We start from the raw sequence: 16027 nt of genomic DNA, 5'->3' as shown, positions 1-16027 counted from the left end.
CAGCAAACCCAATTGAATGCTCAATTGGTCTGTTCATCACCAATTTCGGATCCAGAGAACACCTGGGCTGAGACGGACAGGGCTGACCTCAACAACATCAAAAGCTAGAAGCAGAGAAATGGCATAAGCACGCATGCTAGTGTTTTTCATCGGGAAAACTCAAGTATTTATGTATTGTACTACACATTTGCTGGTGAGCTGAATTAAGGAGTTATATTGATCTAGGTATCTTCTCCGAGAACTGAAGCGTGTGTGTTCTGGTATAGACCTGGTGAATCGAAATAGGGCTGCACTTCAGGAGCACTTCACGCAACGAGATCGGGGCAGCCTTTGAATAATCTGAAAGCAAATATGTAACACATGGCACCATTGTGTCATCATTTGCCCCTGAGGTTTGGTTAATACGAGTGGTATATGCTTCAGCAGGTATGTGGTATGTGGGGTTGCATCTGTTGCTAAGTGTAAACAGGGACACCTTGCCAGGGGCTGAGACAGACAGGCCATGTGTGTGATGCAGTGATGGGAGAGTCCCATGACAATGGAGGGCAGCCCCGCTACAAATCCGCCACGCCGACTCACCTGCAACTTATTTACATAGCAGCATGCAGCAAAGGCAACAGAAATGCCCAAAGCTCAGAGGCACAGTGCACACGGGTACAGATAGATAACAAGTGCAGCAATTGTCAGAAACCTAAGCACCGAATGAGTGCAGGCATCACAAGCTAGTACAACACATGCACAAGAGAGTACCACATTAACATGTGTGCTTAATACACATGAACAGAATTATAGCTGGAAGCACAACAGCGAGCAAAGCAATGCCAAGGCACAAGAGAGAGAGAGGCATTCATTGATGAGAGGGAGAGTGTTGTTGTTATTGGAGGCTTCAGTTAGACGTTCACACATCCTCACACACGCAAGAAAATAACACCACCAATATTTTCCTCATGTAAAATCAAAACAATTTCACATCAAGGTGGACAACAAAGTGCAGTAAGTGCGGCAAGCCTGGAGGCCGGTGAGGATGAGGGGGTTTAACAGAACAATAACAACATCACCAATGAGTTGTAGGCCTATAACTTCCAGAACAAACTGAACAATTAACACAACGCAGAGACACAAAGAGACAACTCCTAGCGTGCACACTTCAGTTAGCATGTTAAGAGTGACGGTGGGGGTTGGGGGAGGGGTAGTGGTACACATGCTCCTTTTTGCATTCCAATGCCATTTTCAAAGCTTATGTATTTACAATACTTTATAATAGTATAGTAAAGTGTTGACACATCTCCAGCAGTGTGTGTAAGTTCAGCTGGAATATCTTTTGTTGTGTGTTTGAAAAGAAACCCTCTTGTGAAGTCACTGACTTCGCGGTATAAAGTAAAGATGAATTGACATAGAAGTGTAGGGGGGGGGGGGGGGGGATTGTGGGAGCTCTGCCTCCCTCCGAAAGCTAATTCTCGGGGGATGCAATCAAAGCCTCGCAAAAACTGCAGGCAAAGACAAAAACCATCATGTCCTTCAAATAGAATAGCAATCAAGAGGGAATCCTGGGATGAACCCTCAGCCTGCTGGCAACAGGCAGCACGCAACTTAATCTATTATTCAAGGTAATTAAAGTTCCAGACTGGAGTGCTTAAATGTTTTTTTGTCATTCCTAATTTAACGCTCTTTTGTTTATCAGAGCGAGGTCTGACAGAGAGGGGGGAAGAACATCAACATTCGCCAGTGAGGGTCACATTGAGAAGTTTCTTTTAAAGACTGAAGCCCAACATAAAGGGATATGACAGCTGACTCTGGAGAGGTTTGTATAAAGCTGCCTATCTGCAGCTGTATGGGCCGAAGGTCAGGGCAAGCCTCTGTCTGTCTGTGTGTCAGTGTGCTTGACCCCTGGGCCTGCCCATGGTGCGGACGGAGGCGTCAGCGGCGAGGGAGGGGCGGCGCTCACCTCATGAATTTCTTGGGCTCTGTCGGAGGGGTCGGTGGGGGCAGAGGTTTGCTAGTGTTGAGCTCAAGGTGGTGAATGGGGGAGTTGGGGATAGGCTCTAGGCGGTTGGGCTGGGGTTGCCCGCTCCCCATCCCTGTTCCCGTCGCCTCCAGAGCCCTGAGGTTTGGAGAGCTGCTGAATCGGTTTGCTGATTTGTCATTCTTTCTCTGTTGCTACACAGTAGGACAAAAACACAAACAAATGGGAAAAATAGGGAAAGCTAGTCCAATGGAAAAAAAGACTGCTGTGTGTATATATATATATATATTTATATATTTCTCATTCTCTTGGAGGATTTATGTGGATGGATGCTTTCTGATGGTCAAGCTCGCACCACTCAGCTAGTGAAGCAACAGTCGCTCTCAGCTTTCTGTAAACTAAGATGGGCAAAAAAGAGATGCATCAAAGGAAGAGGCTACAGAAAGTTCACACTAACAAAGAATGGCTTGGAAAGCAAAGGAGAACTGGATGTCTGAACAGGGAGATACACACACACATACACACTGACTAACACACACACACACACACACACAAAAATGTACAAACACACATAATATCGGAAGTTATAGAACTTGAAATGGAGTCAACAGTTACATATTGACCATGCAGAGTGATCCATTCAACTGGGAGACAGGGGATTGCTGTGTTTACATTGGAATGGGACACATCTTCTCTCCACTAAAGGATGGAATGGTTCCAATGGAAATCAAGGCGAAATATACGTGGAAAATCTCCACTTCAAACATTCTCTACAACGACGTACAGGCAACTGGTTTAGGCCTGTAATGATCGGGATGGTTCCCTAACGGTTTCAAATTGTCACCGGTAGCTTTGGGGCTTCACAAAGTGTCAAAGACTGGCTCAGATGAGCCATATGGCTCTAATCAACTGATGGTCAGTGTTAGTGCAGAGGTGTGTTAGCCTTGTGTCTGTCTGTGTGGTGTGCAGCGGTCAGCTCACCTTGATGAGGGGATTTATTACTCCCACGTTGGGACTGGTGTTGAACACCTTGTTGAAGTTGGTCTCTCTGTTCACCAACTCCAGCTGGTAGAACTTTTTGTCGTCCTGCAAGTCCACAGAGAGATGCCAGTTAGGTCACGGCGCTCCGGGTTCGTGATGGAGCATCTCACTGATGGTTTACGACACACCTCACATACTCAGTCTACAATGGGGCTTAGCAGTACCGGGTGATAGCACTGTCTAAAGTCAGAGGGCCTTCTATCCACTCTCTCTAGTGCCACAGACACTTTGTCACCGATACAGTATGCTGGATAACCTGTCTGAATGCATCGTTGGGCCTCGAGGGCTGTAACATAGCTCTCGGAGTCTACTGCTGCTGTATGAGAACTCTTAGGTCATGCAGGGCTACAGCACTCCATAGTCTGGTCTACTATTGTCTGGAGGTAGACAGGCATGCAGGCTCCACGTCTAGGATTGTTGGGTAAAACCACAAAAGGGCATCCTGTAGGCCATCTTGTACTGTGTACATACACTTACCACCAGCTTCTTGACGAGGGACTCCCTCTCAGTCACCATGTCCTTTAGCTCAGCGATCACCTGCAGGTCCTCAGGCCGGCTCTCCCTGTTCCGGAACTTATCCTCCGTGCCCTCCAGCCTGGGGGAGAGGCGGGGGCCATTAGGGCTCAGACGTCTCACAGTTTGTTTGTGTGACGTGATAATAAAAGTGCCTTGGATCAGCTTGGGGATATGAGCATTAATACATGCAGACACTGAGGGACCATGTTTTGAAAGCTTCCCTTCCCATACCTACAGTTCAATAGTAAAGCATTAGCTTTTAACTCTCCTAGGTTTAATCTCATAATCAGAAAGCCTATTAGTGCTGGTGTATTACTATGATCAAAAAGTGGCAGTACATGCTTTTCCCGGATTTCCACTTTAACGTGTCAACATATAACAAGCGCTTTATTTTTAATTTTTTAGAAGAGTTCTTAACAGTGTTCAAAGCCATCTGCCTCTCCACAGTTTCTTTGCTGCCTCTAACTTGAGATTGATGACTTTAATATGCCGAGATATTCCTCGTACTGTAAACAAGCATCCATCATGTCCAGTTTGGCTCGTCGCCCTCAGCACTTACAGATGTGGAATGACAAGTGATACCAAACTCGCCATCAAAACGCCAACGCAAGACAGGGACAGGCAAGAGCTTGAATTAGAGGGAGAGCCTATTGGATATCAGGATAATTGCTTCTGCTGCACTGCTATGCATCGGCGATCTGTTCATTTCTTGCTCTACTACACATTACTTCAGTGTCACATTTCACTATAGACTCATCTGCATCCAGTGGTGTAAAGTACTTAAGTAAAAAATACTTTAAAGTATTACTTAAGTAGTTTTTTGGGGTATCTGTACTTTACTTTACTATTTATATTTTTGACAATTTTTACTTTTACTTCACTACATTCCTAAAGAAAAGTACTTTTTACTCCGTACATTTTCCCTGACACCCAAAAGTAGTCGTTACATTTTGAATGGCTAGAAGGACAGGAAAATGGTCCAATTCACGCACTTATCAAGAGAACATCCCTGGTCATCCATACTGCCTCTGATCTGGCGGACTCACTAAACACAAATGCTTCATTTGTAAATTATGTCTGAGTGTTGGAGTGTGCCCCTGGCTCTCCGTAAATAAAAAATGGTGCCGTCTGGTTTGCTTGATATAAGGATTTTGAAATGATTTATACTTTTCCTTTCAATTTTAGCAATTACATTTACTTTTGATACTTTAAGTATATTTAAAACCAAATACTTTTAGAATTTTACTGAAGTAGTATTTCACAGGGTGACTTTCACTTGAGTAACTTTCTATTAAGGTATCTATACTTTTACTCAAGTATGACAATTAGGCACTTTTTCCACCACTGTCTGTATCCCTACACATATTCCAAGCACACCCGTGTGAAATAAACATGCTGCTGCAGTGCAGCCTGGGAAGCTGGTGCTGGCTTGCTTTCTATAAATATATCACACTCCATTCAACTCTCCAGCGACATCACTCAAAACAGATGTGACAACAACCAATCAGACAACAAACTCATGTTGGTTCCCAGGGGCTTAACCAATAGGAGATGTAATGAGATAAAATATTCATAAAGCTTAAATGGCGTAATAATTTAGTGGTGGCCAGGGACTGGCTTTGGGGTAACGAAGCTGCCATGGTGATTAATTGGGGAGGGGACAGGGGTTGTCGTTAAAATAGATTTGTCCTGTGCTTAATTAGCAGGCAGTAAATCGGCCACCTCAAGGGAAGGCCCTGGAAATGTCAACTAGTCAGCAAATTGATAATGACAGGGTCTCCAACCAGCAGGTAATTGTTGGTTTTAGAAAGGTTAGTAACAGAAAAATCTATGTGTGACCTATTTTTACAATATCGTAATGGATTCTGTTTGTCGGTCACATTCATGGAGGAACATGTGCACAAATAATGATGTATGCTTCACTAGCATTTCATTTTGATGTTGTGAAAGGAGTGATTGAGCCATGAGAAGATTTGGTGGGGAACATCACAGATGAACTATTTTAAACAGAGGCTCTCTCTGCAGTAGCTGGCTGTGTGTCTAGAATGTGCTCTCATTCAAGTGAAACCAAATTAGGTCACTCCTGACAGCAAAATCCACAGTCCTAGGGCCCTTACATCTGTTTCTCCTCTGTTCCTCTCTCATATTTCAAAAATAGTTCCTATGGAGACGTACGGATCATTTATGAGTGCCTTCCTAAGCTCCCTATTTCATTTCCATAATCAATACATCTCCATTGATCTATTCACAGCAGTTTGCAGGGGATTTTTCTATGTCTATGCTTGTATTTGCTGGTGTGTACTGTGTGTGTATTGTGGTGTCTTGAAAGCTATGGGGCAGCTGCACACCCAGCTGGAGGTTTATCCCCAGTAGGACACTGCTACATGGACAGTGTGTGTGTGTGTGTGTGTGTGTGTGTGTGTGTGTGTGTGTGTGTGTGTGTGTGTGTGTGTGTGTGTGTGTGTGTGTGTGTGTGTGTGTGTGTGTGTGTGTGTGTGTGTGTGTGTGTGTGTGTGTGTGTGTGTGTGTGTGTGTGATGGGATATTGAGGACACAGTCACCTCCATACAGCACACGAGGGAAATAAAACAAGTCTGCCAGATCTCTCATAGGGAGCTGCATCTGTACTACTGGGAGGGTAAGGAGAGAGAGAAGGACCTTCCCAATGGGCCATATTCACCTCAGGAGGTCATGTGTAGCCCCCTTCTCTCCCCTCTTGAATCCATCCCTCCCTCTCATCCTTCCTTCCTCCTTCCATTCGTCCCTGTATCTGTCTGGGGCACTCACCTTTTCACCCTCTGTTGCTCGGCCAGGTACTATGGTCTTTCATCATCTGCCAGGGCTTTATATAATCACACAGGCATGTACACACACACACACACACACACACACACACACACACACACACACACACACACACACACACACACACACACACACACACACACACACACACACACACACACACACACACACACACACACACACACACACACACACACACACACACACACACACACACACACACACACACACATACTGGATGTACTGTACGTACAGAACTTGCAGAGCAGAGATCTTGTCTTTGAGTAGCTCCTGGGCCTTGTTGAAGTCACACAGCATGTTCTGAGTCTCTCTGTTGTGCATGGCGTTCATCTCAGCCATCTCCCGCTCGTGTTTCTTACACAGGTCCTGTTCATGAGCCCTGATGAGAAGAGACCAGACCATTAAAGCCCATTCAGATCACGTCTTTATACGCCTCTCCAGCTCGGAGGCGCTGAGTCTCTGGTCCAGAGGTGTTACAGTATCCTAACGAGGCACAATTACCACAGACACATTCCTTTTGATCCTGCTGCCGCCAGTCAAATTGCATTCATCTTTGACTTTCTTTCATTTCCTGACATACTCATCCTCTCCTTTCCTAGAAAGACATACATAATTCATAGCAGAGGGCTCTGGAGGAGAGGTATCACTGTTTCGCCATAAGTGAAAAAAAACACTCCTCTCTATTAACTTATTGATTTATTTTGAAATCGGGACAAATCGACAGGACTTTTCCAGGACATTTCACCAGCTCATTGATATTCCCTGCATGGTAGCGGTGACGGTCTCCTCTCAGTGGGCTTTATTGCAGGGCTGCTCACTCTGAGGTACTGCAGTCGGAGAGAGAGACCATGAGGAGTACAGAGGAATATGTTTGCCTCTCCCTGAGTAACACCCTGAGGGACACATCATTTCCAATGTATTTATTTATTATGTTATTTTTATCTCAGAAACGAGGATTCGCCCGCGTGTTACATAATTGGAAGTGAAACGTACTCCACGAGGAGCTTGGAATCCTGCTAGCAATGTGTGTCGTTGATGTCACACATGCATGCACGCACAAACAGGCGTGCGCTGATGCGCACACATGCGCACTGGAACACTAGCCCTCGGATTCAGAGGGGTTGTGTTAAATGCAGAAGACACATTTCAGTTGAATGCATTCAGTTGTACAACTGACTAGGTATCCCCCTTTCCCAATGGGACTCCCTAAATCTTTCTCAAACACCCAGAAAAGGCTACTCTCCACGACGTTATCCTCACAGATAATCCTGATAGGTATCAGTCTGGTGTTTTCTGTAATGATCTTAGTGATCACTGTTTTACAGCCTGTGTTCGTAATGGCTGCTCAGTGAAACGACCTGTCCTGATTTGTCATAGACGCTTGACAAAAAAACTTTAATGAGCAAGCCTTCTTTCATGAACTGGCCTCTGTAAATTGGGATAGAATCAACTTGATCCCCCTTTGATATTTTTAGTGTTATTGTTAACAAACACGCCATCATGAAGAAAAATATAATTAAAAACAGGTTCAGTTCCTGGTTCGACCATGATCTTGCAGAGTTACTCCAACTTCAAGTAAAGGCTTGGCACACGCATACTCAGGCTGACTGGCTCTCGTTCAGGCAAATTTGAAATAAGTGGACTCAGGCTATCCGGAAGGCCAAAGTTAATTATTTTAAAGAAAAGTTCTCTCTCTGAAGTTCGGGAAACGGTTAAAGACCTGGAGAATAAACCCTCCTCTTCACAGCTGCCCATGTCCCTTAATGTTGATGATGTGGTTGGTACTGATAAGAAGCACATGGCTGAGCTCTTTAATCACCACTTCAATAAGTCAGGACTCCTATTTGACTCAACCATGCATCCTTGTCCGTCCAACATTTCCTCATCTCCCAACCCTTCTGATGTGACTAGTCAGATGGTTTAGACCCTTTCTTCTTTAAGGTTGCTGCCCCTATCATCGCCAAGCCCATCGCTGACCTTTTTAACCTGTCTCTCCTGTCTGGGGAGGTTCCCATGGCATGGAAGGCAGCCATGGTTCGTCTTTTATTTAAAGGGGGCGATCAAGCTGATCCTAACCGCTATAGGCCTATTTCTATTTTGCGATGTTTATCAAAAGGGTTGGAAAAACTTGTCAATAATCAACTGACTGGCTTTCTTGAGATCTATAGTATTCTCTCGGGTATGTAATCTGGTTTCCGCTCAGGTTATGGATGCGTCACTGCAACCCTAAAGGTCCTCAATGATGTCACCATTGCCCTTGATTCTAAGCAACGTTGTGCTGCTATTTTTATTGACTTGGCCAAAGCTTTTGATACAGTAGACCATTCCATTCTTGTGGGTCGGCTAAGGAGTATTGGTGTCTCTGTTTCTACGGGGCCTTTGGCCTGGTTTGCTAACTACCTCTCTCAAAGACTGCAGTGTATAAAGTCAGAACATCTGCTGTCTCAGCCACTGCTTGTCTCCAACGGAGTACCCCAAGAGGCTCGATCCTAGGCCCCACGTTCTTCTCAATTTACATTAACAACATAGCTCAGGCAGTAGGAAGCTCTCTCATCCATTCATATGCAAATTATACAGTCTTATACTCAGCTGGCCCCTCCCCTGATTTTGTGTTAAACACTCTACAACAAAGCTTTCTTAGTGTCCAACAAGCTTTCTCTGTCCTTAACCTTGTTCTGAACACCTCCAAAGAACGGTAATGTGATTTGGTAAGAAGAATGCCCCTCTTCCCACGGATGTGATTACTACCTCTGAGGGTTTAGAGCTTGAGGTAGTCACCTCATACAAGTACTTGGGAGTATGGCTAGACTGTACACTGTCCTTCTCTCAGCACATATCAAAGCCGCAGGCTAAATTTAAAACTAGACTTGGTTTCCTCTTTCGTAATAGCTCCTCTTTCACCACAGTTGCCACACTAACCCTGATTCAGATGACCATCCTACCCATGCTAGATTACGGAGACATAATTTATAGATCGGCAGGTAAGGGTGCTCTCGAGCGGCTAGATGTTCTATACCATTCAGCCATCATATTTGCCACCAATGCTCCTTATAGGACACATCACTGCACGTTATACTCCTCCGTAAACTGGTAATCTCTGTTTACCCGTCGCAAGACCCACTGGTTGATGCTTATTTCTAAAACCCTCTTAGGCCTCACTCTCCCCTATCTGATATATCTACTGCAGCCCTCATCCTCCACATACAACACCCGTTCTGCAAGACACATTCTGTTAAAGGCCACACACATCCCTGGATCGCTCGACTTTTCAGTTCGCTGCAGCTAGCGACTGGAATGAGCTACAACAAGCACTCAAACTGGACAGTTTTATCTAAATCTCTTCATTCAAAGACTCAATCATGGACACTCTTACTGACAGTTGTGACCGCTTGGCGTTTTGTTTTCTCTACCTTCTGGCCCTTTGTGCCGTTGTCTGTGCCCTATAATGTTTGTACCATGTTTTACGCTGCTACCATGTTGTGTTTCTACCATGTTGTGTTGCTACCATGCTGTGTTGTCTGTGTTGCTGCCTTGCTATGTTGTTGACTTAGGTCTATCTTTATGTAGTGTTGTCTCTCTTGTTGTGATGTGCATTTTGTCCTATATTTATATTTGTATTTTTTTAAATCCCATCCCCTGTCCCCGCTGGAGGCCTTTGCCTTTTGGTAGGCCGTCATTGTAAATAAGAATTTGTTCTTAACTGACTTGCCTCATTAAATAAAGGTTGAATAAAAAAATCAAATGAAATGTGATTAGTTATCTCTAGAAAAGCATCAGCCTCCAGTATTTTAATTCATCACCAAACAGGCTTTTAATTCTAATGAGAGTTCTTGCCGTTCATTCCATCCGGGCCTTAGCCACACATTATGAATTAATATAAGAGTGAACTATGAATTATCAGCCTGTGGGAAAAGCATGATGATAGATTATATTTAGGCCTTGCCCCAAATAACAGTTTCATATTTCCTTATCAATTTATTTGGCCATATAACAAAATGTCAAAAGGGACCATGTCATCAAAGGGAATAACAGATGACAAAATATAAACCAGGACATCTAGCAGGGAGAGGCAAATTGGCCCCTCTCTTTCTGCCAGTATCCTTCCACTTTAATCTAACTTGAAAACGTTGCCAGCACTGCCAATGGCCACTGACAGTCACATCTAAACAAGAGGAAGTCGCACAACTGAACTTCTCGTGTTGTGATTCACCAGTCATCTAAATGAACTAAACAATCCAAAATAACCTTCATCGTGACCATATTAAAACGAGGTAGAGGCATTCACCTGTAAGGATAGCATACGGAGACCTACAGAAAGTATCCACACCTCTTGACTAATTCCACATTTTGTTGTGTTCCAGCCTGATTTGAAATGGATTAAATTGAGATTTTGTGTCACTGGCCTACACACAATACCCCATAATGTCAAGTGGAATTCAGTCAATAAGTATACAACACTTTTGTTATGGCCTAAATAAGTTCAGGAGTAAACATGTGCTCAACAAGTCACATAATAAGTTGCATGGACTCACTCTGTGTGCATTAATAGTGTTTAACGTGATTTTTGAATGACTACCTCATCTCTGTACCCCACACATGCAATTATCTGTAAGGTCTCTCAGTCGAGCAGTGAATTTCAAACACAGATTCAACCATAAAGACCAGAGAGGTTGTCCAATACCTCGCAGAGAAGGGTAGCTATTGGTAGATGGGTAAAAAAATGGCAGACATGGAATAACCCTTGGAGCATGGTAAAGTTATTAATTTGGATCAATAACACTTTGGATGGTATATCAATACACCCAGTCACTATAAGGATACGGGCATCCTTCCTAACTCAGTTGCCAGAGAGGAAGGAAACTGCTCGGGGAATGCACCATGAGGCCAATGGTGACTTTAAAACAGTTACAGAGTTTAATGGCTGTTATTGGAGAAAACTGAGGATGGATCAACAACATTGTAATTACTCCACAATACTAAACAAATTACAGAGTGAAAAGAAGGAAGCCCGTACAGAATAAAAATATTCCAAAACAACTTGTTCACAATCAGCCACTAAAGTAAAACTGCTAAGAATGTGGCAAAGAAATGAACTGTATGTTTGGGGCAAATCCAAAACAACATCACTGAGTACCACTCTTCATATTTTCAAGCATGGTGGTGGCTGCATCATGTTATGGTACAGTTGTCACCGGCAAGGGAGTTTTTTAGGATAAAAAGCAACGGAATAGAGCTAAGCACGGACTACATCCGAGAGGAAAACCTGATTCAGTCTGCTTTCCTCCAGGACAATAACCTAAAACACAAATATACACTGGAGTTGCTTACTAAGACAACATTGAATGTTCCAGAGTGGCCTACTATAGCTACAGTGTTGACTTAAATCAGCTTGAAAATCTATGGCAATACTTTAAAATGGATGTCAATGATCAACAACCAACTTGACAGAACTTGAAGAATTAAACAAATTATAATGTGCAAATATTATACAATCAACGTGTGCAAATCTCTTAGAGACTTACCCAGAAAGATTCACAGCTGTAATCGCTGCCGAATGAGATTCTAACATGTATTGACTCAGGGGTGTAAATACTTAGATATTTCTGTCTTTCATTTTCAATAAACAACAACATTACTGTAGATGGCCTGTTATTGTGTCAACCCATCCTTTGTGTCACCCCATAATGCTCTGTGGTGGGGTCACGGCCCTCCCCTCCTGCCCTCTCCTCCCACCCACCTGATCTGCTGGTTGGCCTCACTGCGGATCTTCAGCACCTCCTTGCCCTTAAGCTCCAGCTCCTTTGTGAGCGTGTTGATGTTTTCATTCAGTGTGTGGATTTCATGGTCCAGCTCAGCAATGTGGTTCTTCCTCCTTACCACCTCCTCCTGCAGGTCTGAGATACGGCCCAGCAACTCCCTCTCCTTTGGGGTAATAGGCAGACATACACAGGCAACACACACAAAGATACACAGAAACACACAAAAATCAAGAAAAAAACAACACGTTTGAGTTAGCATTTGATCTCATTTGTGCATTATTGCTGTGCTGTTGTGCTGCTTCCTTGTATTCCCAAGGGGTACTGTGATGTTGGATACCATCTTCACAGTGCCATGATGCTACAGCTTAAGTGGGCACACTCACATACCATGGTCACTAGTGATTAGGCCTGGGAATTGCCAGGGACCTTACGATACAATATTATCATGATACTTAGATGCCGATACGATCTGTATTGTGATTGTCACAATTCTATATGTATTGCGATTTGATACTGTGATTTTATTGCAATTCGATGTTCCAAACATATTGCTCACCATATGTCTGCTGCAGAGAGACATGAGAGAGCCATGAGAAAAACAGTTTTTATCAGTCATGGAAATTAGAGTCCTGAAAACAAATTGGCTCCCTATTTAAAAATAAGATGGAGAACAAGCTATGAAGGAAAAATACTGGAGTTTTAGCGCAAATATACAGGCAGCAAGAGCAAAAATTATATTGCGAGATTTTCAAAATGATATGTCAAGGAAACTGTACTGTTCAGATGGGTTAAATAGAGAAGTAGCCTGAAATCTGGACACTGATTGTAGGTCTATAACCTCTCATATAGCCTAATATAATATTAACTCCTGCAGAATTAAGCATTTCTTGCAGTAAAATTATACACCAAATGTACATTCTGACTCGAGAACAGGAGTGGAGAAATATGATTTATTTCATTCATCTTGAGAAAATGAATGCGCAGTTAGCAACCGTCTGTAATGGTGCTATTTTATCAGCATAAAATCTTTATTTCAAACATCATAAAATATGCATCCAAGCTGAACTGAAATCTTCTCAAAAACATGTTGTGTCGTTTTTAACAGCTTTATATTTTCTTAACGGTTAAACTGATACAATTTTGCAAGTAAAATCTTTCCCATTGTAAGGGGTGCATAACTGGTGGCAGGGAAGTCAGACGCAGGAGAGCAGAACTAGGTAATAGCCGGAGCAGTTTAATTCTAAAACCAACGGTATCAAGAAAATAACAACTTGGGTACAAAGCCAGACGTGCACCAGTCAACATGTGCACAAGCACTTACAAACAAACAATACCACACAAAGACATGGGGGGAACAGAGGATTAAATACACAAACACGTAATGAGGGAATGAAAACCAGGTGTGTTGGAAAACAAGACAAAACAAATGGAAATGGCCCTCTTCTAGGACAACAAGTAATGAGAGAAGAGAAGCTGCATTTATATATTTATAGACAAGTTGATTAGCAAATAGGCTATAAACAGAAACAGGCCTATATCTAAAAAGGCCTGTAAAAAAAGAGTTCTGCAATCTCTGACTGTACAGCTAATTTTCTATATTTGCGGGTTAGGTTGGATGCGGGCCTCAGATCTTCACTTTATCACATAGTCAGGGGTTGCTAATGGGTTAATAGCAACAGTGGTGGAAAGAGTACCCAGTTGTCATATTTGAGTAAAAGTAAAGATACCTTTAATAGAAAATGACTCAAGTAAAAGTGAAAGTCACCCTGTAAAATACTACTTGAGTAAAAGTCTAAAAGTATTTGGTTTTAAAAATATACTTAAGTATCAAAATAAAATGTAATTGTTCAAATATACTTATGTATTGAAAGTAAAAGTGAAAATAATTTCAAATTCCCTATATTAAGCAAACCAGACGGCACCATTTAAAATATATAGATATATATTGTCTTTACAGAGAGCTAGGGGACCACTCCAACACAGACATAATTTACAAATTAAGCATTTGTGTTTAGTGAGTCCGCCAGATCAGAGGCAGTAGGGATGACCAGGGATGTCCTCTTGATAAGTGTGAATTAGATAAGTGTGAATTATACTATTTTTCTGTCCCGCTAGCCATTCAAAATGTAACGAGTAATTTTGGGTGTCAGGGAAAATGTATGGATATAAAAGTACATTGTTTTCTTTAAGAATGTAGTGAAGTACAAGTAAAAGTTGTCAAAAATATAAATAGTAAAGTAAAGTACAGATACCCCCAAAAAACGACTTAATTAGTACTTTGAAGTATTTTTACTTAAGTACTTTACACCACTGAATAGTAATTGCGGGCGGATGAACAAACAGCTGACCCGCGCATTACTAATGGCCACCACTCAACCTCTCTCTCTCAGCACTAAATGATTACTTCCCTGGACACGTGTGCTGTGAGGTTGTTAGTACTGATGTTGCTGATATGTCTGAGCTTTCTGCACAATTCTCTAAATATATATCTTATATTAATAAATAAAAAAAGTGACTGTTCTGCTTGTATTTGTTTATACTTGTCCGAGCTACAACAACGTGCTAGATGACTGTTATTTCACCTGGAAAAGGTTGCATCCCAGGAAAAAGGTCATCTCCTGACTATTCGCTCAAAACCTGGCTGTTGCTGTCTGGTCCAGTCAGGGTCCATTGTACTGCAAACCTACTGGTAAAGCCTTCACTAGAATATTTAGTGTATTTAGTCAAATGTTCAGTATGTAATAGGGACAACGATACCATTTAAATCTAGACGGACTATTATCACTCTCTTTCTCAAAGTTACTGTAACAGTTAACTCTACAGTTTGATATATTAAATGCCAACATCCCCTTTTGCCCAGGCAGAAATACATGTAATTACCTGATTATACTGTTCAGAGAACTATAACTACATCCCAGTTGTAGATTAATCATGCTTTGCTTGGCTCAAAGATCATTTCCCCCTTCAGCAACGGCACATCCTTTAAAAAGTCCTTCCCTCTATAACAGAGACTACGCTAAGAGTTCCCACAGCATACCGTCAAGTCAAACTCTGGTATTGACGTTGATGGCTCTTGTGTAATCCGATTACAATCTGTATTCATTTTGAATTCCTGTAAATATAATTTCATGCCAGCCGATTGAGGTGATAACAGTAGTGTAGTTATTAATGTGTGGGCCACTGCAGGGGGCTGGTTTCAGTGGCCTAGCTCACTCTCCTCTCCATAGACGCTTGCTTACCCATCCTCTGTCTAACAGAGATTCACTGCGACATTTCGGCTGACTCCCAATCTCCCCAGTGGATACTTGTTTTGCTTGGAAGCCAACATGATTGCCATGTCTCTGCATGGGTTGGTCGTGGATTACACAGGTAGAGGTAGACAGTGCTGAACATCAGTGTGGGAAAGGGAGTTTTTGGCTATGTTCCAATTGGCATGTGACCCTATCTTTGTGTATGCAGCGGCTGGTTAGGCGAGTGCGTGTCTGCGTGTCCATTTGTGTGAAAATGTGTGCGCGCAAGTTGATTTGATTGACGTGTGCCTGGGCCGTAAAGTGAGAGAGTGGTGGCAGCTCTAATAGCAGCACTGAGCCTCACAGTGAGGACCCTAGGCCGACCTGCAGAGATTCAGAGGGACGGTCTGAATACCACCCGGACAACTAACCCTCTCCGTTACGGTGGCACTATAGAATAGTAATATTCATTGTCCATCCAAAAGATGGACACTCTGTTGGATCTTAGAGCAAATTGTATGGTGGAGCCATTTGAGCGGTACTTCTCAAAATCAAACAGACACTTTTCTAGGGCAAAAGAAGCTTTAAAGGGTTTGGACAAAATGTCACAGGAACAAAATAGCACTTCAGGTTTCAAAGATTCCTCTGAGGGGATGGTGGGAAGTTGGTAGATGGAGTTCCCAACTCCAATAA

General features: G+C 42.8%; 1 protein-coding gene across 5 annotated transcripts in view; it reads right to left on the bottom strand.

The window, feature by feature from the left end:
- The window catches only part of LOC123995066 (protein FAM184A-like), a 137829-nt gene that overhangs the window by 1968 nt on the left and 119834 nt on the right, over positions 1–16027 (bottom strand). For 2 of the 5 annotated variants that reach the window (XM_046298358.1, XM_046298357.1), the window contains exons 14-18: positions 12083–12267; positions 6578–6724; positions 3476–3599; positions 2945–3049; positions 1946–2157 (exon numbers count right to left, since the gene is read on the bottom strand). In XM_046298358.1, the coding sequence (XP_046154314.1) occupies positions 1946–2157; positions 2945–3049; positions 3476–3599; positions 6578–6724; positions 12083–12267 (773 nt within the window). The remainder of the gene's footprint in view (positions 1–1945; positions 2158–2944; positions 3050–3475; positions 3600–6577; positions 6725–12082; positions 12268–16027) is intronic. The other 3 variants (XM_046298360.1, XM_046298361.1, XM_046298362.1) reach the window with 3 other exon arrangements.

Source organism: Oncorhynchus gorbuscha, linkage group LG14, assembly GCF_021184085.1.
Source record: "Oncorhynchus gorbuscha isolate QuinsamMale2020 ecotype Even-year linkage group LG14, OgorEven_v1.0, whole genome shotgun sequence".
NCBI classification, from domain to species: Eukaryota; Metazoa; Chordata; class Actinopteri; order Salmoniformes; family Salmonidae; genus Oncorhynchus; species Oncorhynchus gorbuscha.
This window is presented reverse-complemented; position numbering and strand designations above follow the sequence as displayed.